General features: G+C 61.1%; 1 protein-coding gene across 1 annotated transcript in view; it reads left to right on the top strand.

Annotated features, from left to right (window-relative positions):
- The first annotated feature begins 755 nt into the window (after positions 1–755).
- The window catches only part of GRIN1 (glutamate ionotropic receptor NMDA type subunit 1), a 23,505-nt gene continuing 15,851 nt past the window's right edge, over positions 756–8,409 (top strand). The window contains 4 exon segments of the mRNA XM_077771567.1: positions 756–990; positions 3,318–3,514; positions 5,774–5,935; positions 8,299–8,361. Coding sequence (XP_077627693.1) covers positions 780–990; positions 3,318–3,514; positions 5,774–5,935; positions 8,299–8,361 — 633 coding nt within the window. The 5' untranslated portion in view covers positions 756–779.

Below are 8,409 nucleotides of genomic sequence, written 5' to 3'. Positions count from 1 at the left end.
CTACAGGGACAAGGGAGCCTCTGGAAAAGGAAGGAGTGGGGGCTGGGAGTGAATTAGGAGAGGGGCTGGGGAAGAGAGGAAGCAGGAGGTATGGGATGTCTGCCTTGGTACACACCTCCCCAGAGCAAGTGCTTTCTGATGCCTAACCTTAGTCCCATCTGCTAGAAATGCAACTCGCTCTGGCCTTGGCTTCCCCATAGCTGATTTGGGTCCAGGCCCCCAGGCTCTCCTGGAAGATCCAGCTCAACATGGGGGCAGCCACCGCCACCCCCCCTATTCTCAACCCTGGGGGAGCAATCCAAGTCACATGGCCAGGCAGATGGAGTCTCACCCCCATTTTTGAGCCTTTTGGAGAGGGGAGCCCTACCGTCCCTCCCCCAGAAGCATGGCTTATAGGGCCTCTCCACACCCCCAGGTCTCCAGCCAGCAGAGTCAGGGTCGAAATACCCTTCACTATGAATGAGGACTCGCGCGCGAGCGCACGCACACACACACACACGCGCGCGCGCGCGCGCGCGCGCTGGCCGGACACATTCGGTTGCGGTAAAAGACTCGTGAGGCTGCACGCGTGACACGAACCCCTCTAGCCTCCCCCAAACTCTTCTCCCGTAGGTCTGAGGCAGTCCAGGTCGCTGTCGCAGCGACCCCTCCGAACACGCCGGCGCGCGCACGCACACTCGCACACTCGCACACGGGCTCCCCCGCTCGCGTGCTCTGATAGACGCTCGCACCAACGCAGGCGCACNCGGTGCCCAGAGCTAGGGCTCTGCCCGGGGCCCATGAGCACCATGCGCCTGCTGACACTCGCCCTGCTTTTCTCCTGCTCCTTCGCCCGTGCCGCCTGCGACCCCAAGATTGTCAACATCGGAGCTGTGCTGAGCACTCGAAAGCACGAACAGATGTTCCGCGAGGCCGTGAACCAGGCCAATAAGCGGCATGGCTCCTGGAAGATCCAACTCAACGCCACCTCCGTCACCCACAAGCCCAACGNCCCCCCCAGCCCCCCTTCCTCCTCCACCCTCCAGCCCTCCCACTGCTCTAGTTTCATCCTAGTCTTTCCCGGCCTCTTAAGACATGAGCCCCAAGTGAGCTGCTCCTCCTGGAGCAAGCCAGTCCCGCCAGCAGCCGAACGCCATTTCCCCATTTGCTCCCGGGCTGGTCACCTGCCACCCTGGTCAGTCCCCACAAGGGTTTCAAGGCTCCAGGTCCCAACCGACGCGTGTGCAGACATGCGGCAAGCATTTTGTGGTTTGCTTCCTCACTGTGTCAGTGAGGGGTGGGCATTCTGGGCTTATGGGCAGAGATGCTGTCCCAGCCACAAGCACGCGTTCTGCACAGGTCTCTGAACAGGATGGGGCCCGGGGCCATCTTTGTCTCTGCTTTTAGACCTCCTTCCCTTCCCCCATTCGTGGGCTTGTCTGAGATGGGAAACGGCCCAGGTGTTGAAGCAGGGTGTTCTGTAGGGTGGGGGTGGGGACTGAGCCTGTGGGAGGTGGCAGGGCCCAGCGCGGCAGCGGCTGACAGCCAGCGCTGCGGGGGAGGACAGGACTCCGGGGATTTTGCCCGTCAGAGCCGTCTGCCCCTGTGCGGTGCTGCCTGCTGAATTCCAATGAAACCACGGGATCACTGCAATGCAGCCCTTTATGTAAGAGTCAGGACCGACACGGGGCCAAATGACGCTCCTCCTTGCTCACCTGATAGGCACACTCACACAGGCACGCATTCACATCCATGTTTACGCACAGAGATGCACAGACTTACATTAGCACACACTCCTGCACATCAGCATTACACAACCAATTGCACGTACCCACACACACCTGCCCACACACACACGCACATCCGTGGACACACACACTCATGTGCCACAAACTGCCCGGCATACCCCGGTGTACACGCAAACACATGTGCTCACTCATACGGGCTCAACTGTGCATACACGTACAGTATACATATGGACATGTTGGGCTGTACATTTACACACAATGCACATCCCACACACACTTGTGGACACCTGCATGGTCAGACACCCGTTCAGACACAGACTGGGCACTTCTAGGTGCAGACTTGGCGGTGAGGACCTGGGGACAGATAACCAGTCCTCACACCTCCAAGCAGAGAGGCCAGGGCGGAGCTTCGCTCAGAAATCTGCCCTCACCCATCCCCTAAGCCACCCCATGCTCCCAGCCCCGAGCACTATAGACAGGACTGGGTGAAGCCTTTGTGGCCGGCGGCTTTGGTCACATGTCCCATCCAGGATGAGGGAGGGACACGAAGAAATGGAGTTAGAGTCCAGGCAGGGCCTTTTCTGGGGACCCCTCCTCCAGCTCACAGTTGTGCTGTCTGTTCCCTCAGGGAACGGCCAGTGCCAAGAGCAAAGCCGCCACCAGCAGCTGCCACTCACGGAGCACAACCTATGGGCCAGCGCTGTGCTAGCATGGCAGCCGTCTTCCGCACCAAATGGGGCCGGAGGCTGCCAGTCCCCACCCCATTTGCGGGAAAGGGGGGGCCCCGCTGCTCAGAGAGTAGAAGGCAGAGTTGGGACAGACACGGTCCTCCTAATGTGAGGGTGGCGTGGAATCACCACGCCGTCTGCTCCCCCGCACCACCATCTCCCTGCCTTGGAGGGCTGAGCCACAGGCTTCCGACCTGTCCACGGGGGCCTCAGTCTGGGCAGGAAGGCTACGCTGCTCCCCCCGGCACTTCCCTCCCCTTCCTTGAGGACATGGTCAGTGCTCAAAATCAGCGCTGGGTCTTGTTCAGACTAAGCCGAGCTCAGCAGCACCCCCGGCCCCCCACCCGGAAGACACTGGCAAAAAGACCCAGGGCGCCAGTGGTTCCTTGTCTGGCTTCTCCAGAAAAGGCTCAATCTGCAGCATCAGGGCCAGGCTCCTGGAGCTCTCCCAGTCTCTGAACTGGCTTTCCAACCCAGGAGGAGGGACAGTGGGTGGCATGGGTGTGCCTGTCATCATGATGCGGGACCAACTACTCCCCCACCCCGCGCTGGGACGTCACAAGGACAGTCCTTCACCCTCCCTGTCAGGGTCTCACTAGGTACCCCAGCACAGCCCCCCCGCCCCCTGCCGTGTGAGGCAGGGAAAGCGTGGGGAGGGGTCAGTCATCTCCCTCTGTGCTCTTTCTGGCACTGCCTCCAGCTCACCCCTGCAACTTGTTTCTCCTCTGAGGGTGGTTACAGGGTCCTGTCCCTTTGCCTGGGGGTGAGTTCCCCGGGGCTGTGTGTGTGCCAGCCAGTGCCCCTGCATATCCCCACCCCCGCCCGCTGAGTTCAGCCTCTGCTGCTTCCGGGCAGCCAGCTCCAGTGCCGTGCCCACCCACCCTCACCCCCGACATGAGCTGACCCTGTCCCCTGTGTCCACAGGTCTACGCCATCCTAGTTAGCCACCCACCTACCCCCAACGACCACTTCACTCCCACCCCCGTCTCCTACACAGCCGGCTTCTACCGCATCCCCGTCCTGGGGCTGACCACCCGTATGTCCATCTACTCAGACAAGGTAAGCCTGACCACTCGGTGGGGACCCAGCTGGCTCTGTTCCTGTGTTCAGACCCACTGGCCGCAGGAGGCGGTTGCCCCGNGGGCTCTGTGCTGAAGGGGACACAGGGTAACATGTGAGCTCATGCGTTCATGCACGTCTGCATACTCATACCCATATACACAGCCTGAGACATAAAGTCATCCACACGCATGTGCGTGTACACTGGTACAGACTCAGACTCACAGAGTCACAGGGATGAACAAACCTATACGCTCACTCGCGCCCACACGCGCCAAGTTCATGTGCACATACTCAACCACATTCACATGAACACATGTGTGCTCTTACACACATGCACACATGATGCACCTTGATGTGCACACCCACGCCACACACACACTTGCATTCACACTCACACACACTCACATACACTCATGCTCCATCACACACAGACGATCACAGGCACACTCACACACTCATGCCTCTCACACACACACACACACACACACTCACTCTGGCAGGTGTCCCACTGGCAGGTGGCCAGGACCGATAGCAAGCCCTTGGGTGCAGTAGAGGACCCCATGGGCCAGGAGAAGCCCTCACTGCAGGGCGCCAGTGAGGAGGACGTTCGCATGTGCGCAGGGTGACACAGAGGTGGCAGGAGAGGCGGGCCCGGGGTCTGCAGGCCCAGGGCTGTGAGCAGCATGTAGCTGCCTCGTGGTCCCTGGGCAGGGAGTAGCGGTCTGGCTGGAGCCATCCAGTCCTGGAGCAGCAGCTGGGGTGGTTTCCCATAGAGGTGGGAACTCATTCGAGGTCACACTGCTCTCCCACAGTGTCTGTCCATGATTCCGGGACGACTCATCAGCTGGGGGTGCCACTAGCCACCAAGAGGCGGGGAGGGCCGCCCCACATCCCACTTCAGACCTTGGGCCGACCTGCAGACAGAAGGGGCCAGAGGCGGGGCTGTGTGGTGGGGGCTTCCCTGTCTCCCCATCCTCTCCAAGTTCATCTTGCTGGGAGCCCACAATTCTAGATAAAGCTGACTAAGGCATGAGGTCATCCCAGCCAGCGCCGGGGTGTCTGCGGAGGTCAGGGGTGGGTGTGTCCTGAGGCTCTGGGGACCCTGGCGCGCAGCTGAGGCACCAAACTGTTCAGATGCACTTGCCCTTGGCGGCAGAGAAGTGGAGGACCCTTTCCTGTGTCGTCCAACCTCCTTAGCTCTCTGGCGCCAGTCCCCTCATGCGTAGAAGGAAGGGAAGCGGCAGATAGACCAGCTCACAGGTGGGGAGGAGGCACCCCCTCCCAGGGCAGAACCCCAGTCCAGACCCAGAGTATTGCCCAGCTCCCTGGTCCAGTATGAGGTCGAACCTAATGACCAAGCCTCACAAATCCAGCCTGGCCCCACTCGTGATCCCAGTCCACTGCCAACCTGTGCCCAGCACTTGGGCAGGAAGGCCTGGGCCAGAGCCAGTCCAGGACCCCATCCACAACCCTGGTGTAGCCATGTTGCCACGTGGGTGAGGGACAGAGGCAAATGGGCATTCGTGCAGCCATGTTCCAAGACGCTGCCCCTCAGGCCAGAGAGGGAGCAGGTGAAAGGCTAGTCTGGACGTCTCAGAGGACCACAGGGTCGGGGTGCAGGGTCACCAAAGGGGCTAACACAGAGAGCCAGGCTGAGGCAGTGGAGCACATGCTTGTGTCCAGCCGCTCGCTGGCTGCTAATACTTCCACGAAGACAGCATCCAGGGGGCTCAGTCCGTGAGCCTCCCACTCTTGATTTCAGCTCAGGTCACGATCTCACGGTTCCTGGGTTCGAGCCCCGTGTCCGGCTCTGCGCTGATGGTGCAGAGCCTGCTTGGGATCCTCTCTCTCCATCTCTCTCTGCCCCCCTTCTGAAATATAAATAAATAAACTTTAAAAGCTCTTCAAAAAAATAAGCGCACACAGAGAAAAAAGGCAGGGTCAGCGAGCAATAACCCCCGGACTTGAAGAGAAGTATTCAGCCCCAAATGAAGGTTTCCTGACACATACTACAGTTGTGCAAATCTGGGGAGCTCCGCGAGCCAGTGGGGACTTTCCTGAGCCCCGGCCGTGGGCGGCGGGCGGCGGGTCGCCTCAGGGGCAATTCCACGAGACCTTCTGTTTCCCGGATAGGACTTGGGGGCGGGGGAGGGGAGGGAGGCCGCAGTAGGAGTGGGNGCGAGGCGGCGCAGGGGGCGCGGGGCTCCGGCCGCGCTCCCGCGCTCGACGCCGCAGCCGCTGCCCGTGTCCCCGCAGAGCATCCACCTGAGCTTCCTGCGCACGGTGCCGCCCTACTCCCACCAGTCGAGCGTCTGGTTCGAGATGATGCGCGTCTACAGCTGGAACCACGTCATACTCCTGGTCAGCGACGACCACGAGGGCAGGGCCGCCCAGAAGCGGCTGNTGTCTGTGGGCCGTGTGTGCACACCCTCTCTTTCCATCGCGCATGCTCAGCTCCACTCCGTCTGGCGAGCGCCCGCCCCAGCCTGTTCTCGGCTCATTTCACTCGCTTTGCCATTAGTCGAAATCTCCTTCGTGTCAGTCCCTGCGGGGCGAGGGNCCGGGGCCTGGGCCCCGCCCCTTCCAGCTCCAGCTCCCCGCCCCCAGCCCCGTGCAGGTATACCCTCCTCACCGCCAGCCTGGCTAGGCTCTGGGCCCCTCCAAGAAACACTGGCCAGCCCCAGCCTGGCCCCCACTCTGGGGCTGCAGAGAGAGCAGAGTGGCAGTTCTGGGGGTCCGGGTGACCCCCATCCCCACCCGCACTGCCAGCCTGAGGAGGCCCAGGGTCCCGCCTTCACCCAACACACAGCCCTGGGCACTCAACACCTGTGCCACGGCCCCTAAGTCAGGATGGAGGCCAAGCCGGGCAGAGAGGGGGGAGGCGTAGGCTGGGGCGGGCCCTGGAGGCCAAACCAAGGGGGTGGCGGGGAGCACGTTCTGCCTGTGGAGTCAGAGATGCTTCAACAAACTTAGCGCCAACCCCAGGCCCCTCAGAGGCCCCTGAAGGGAGTAGAGGGCGCCGGGTCGGGTGGGTGAAGCCAGAGGGCAGACTCAGAGGGTCCTGGGGGGGCGGGGGGCCCTGCTGTGGGACACCAAGTCTGAGGGGGAGGGCTGACTACCAGCGCCGCGGGTCCTGCCCCTCCCAAGACAGCATCCCCAGCTCCTGGCAGGCTGGTCACCTGGCGTGCCCACCCGTGACCGCACACACTCGCTCACACACTCACCAGCCACGTCCCTGCACATCCAACCATGTGCACCCTTGAGCACAGGGACATGCTGTCATTCCCGACAATCCTCTCACACTTCACATCACCCGCCACACACTGAGACCACGCCTGGGCACACTCACCCCACTGGCTCGCACACACGCATGTGCCTGCACACACACATGTGCATGTGCCCGCACACATCTGCACATACATATATGTATGCCTGTGCACATATGCACGCATGTCCGTGCCTGCACACACACATGTGGATACACATATGCACGTGGCTTTACACACATGAGTGCCTGCACACACGTGCATGCACATGCAGCGCCTGGATAGGCACATGCACACATACGTACACACATGCACATGTCTGTACAAGCGGACACACACATGCATACACACGCATACATGCACACACGCACGTGCCTGCATAGGCGCGCGCACACACACATACACACATGCGCATGTCTGTACCAGCGGACACACACATGCACACGCCTGCAAGGCCATGCACACGTGCATACATGCACACATGCACATGCCTGCACCAGCAGACACACACATGCACGCACCTGCGCGCACATACGTGTGCATGCCTGCACACAGTACACAAACACACTCACACGTGGACCCATGCATGCATACACATATGCACGTGCCTGCATGCGTACACACACACACATGCACGCGCCTGCAAGGCCATGCACACATGCATACACGCACACATGCACATGCCTGCACCAGCAGACACACACATGCACGCACCTGCGCGCGCACACGTGTGCATGCCTGCACACAGTACACAAACACACTCACACATGGACACATGCACGCATACACATATGCACATGCCTGCATGTGTACCACACACACACGCGCGTGCGTGCACACACACTCCAGTGCTCAGATAGCAGTCACCCTCATTTCTCCACCAAAGAGCATATGTAGACGAACACTGTCACACAGATGCCCACAGGTGCACGCCACCCCTGTGCATGCACACGCGCGTGCACACACACTCACACACACGCACAATCCCATCATACTCCATCTCCAGTGCACACGTGGGCCGATGGGCGTGCATACACCAGGCAGTGGGAACAGGCACCTGGGCCGCTAAGGGACACAGAAGGGAGGACGCCAGGAGGGGAGGCCCAGAGGGGACAGGGCGTGAGGGGGGGCTGCCCGCCCCTATTCAGGACCAGCTGCAGTGGGGTGGGTGCTGCTGGGGCCACACGGCAGGTGCATGGCAGGGTCGGGAGGGCAGGTGGGACCCCAAAGGGACAGTCTGGCGCGGACACAGACAGGGCCTCCCTCTCTCCCGAGTGTGACCGTGTCCAAGAGCACAGCTCCACGGCCGGGAGCCCCCGTGGCCCCGCGCCCCCTCGTCCCCCGCACTGCCCTGGCCCCCAGCCCCGCTCGGGCCTCGGTGTTTGCGAGCTCCAGGTACGTGCCCGTCTGCAGACGTGCCGAGGAGGTGGTGTGATTGCTTTAGCGCCGTCATTTTCAACCGTTTATAATCTTCTTCTGTGTCTGCATATTTTCTCTGTGCACATTATTCATCAGAGTAAAAAAAGGAACTATGAAAACCTCGACCAACTGTCCTATGACAACAAGCGTGGACCCAAGGTATATATGCATGGACGTGCACGCCGCCCACCGGCTAGGGGGCCCTGC

This window comes from Crocuta crocuta, unplaced genomic scaffold (genome assembly GCF_008692635.1).
Source record: "Crocuta crocuta isolate KB4526 unplaced genomic scaffold, BGI_CrCroc_1.0 scaffold1013, whole genome shotgun sequence".
Taxonomy (NCBI): domain Eukaryota; kingdom Metazoa; phylum Chordata; class Mammalia; order Carnivora; family Hyaenidae; genus Crocuta; species Crocuta crocuta.
The sequence above is the reverse complement of the archived record's forward strand: the minus strand, read 5'-3'. Positions and strand labels throughout refer to the sequence as shown.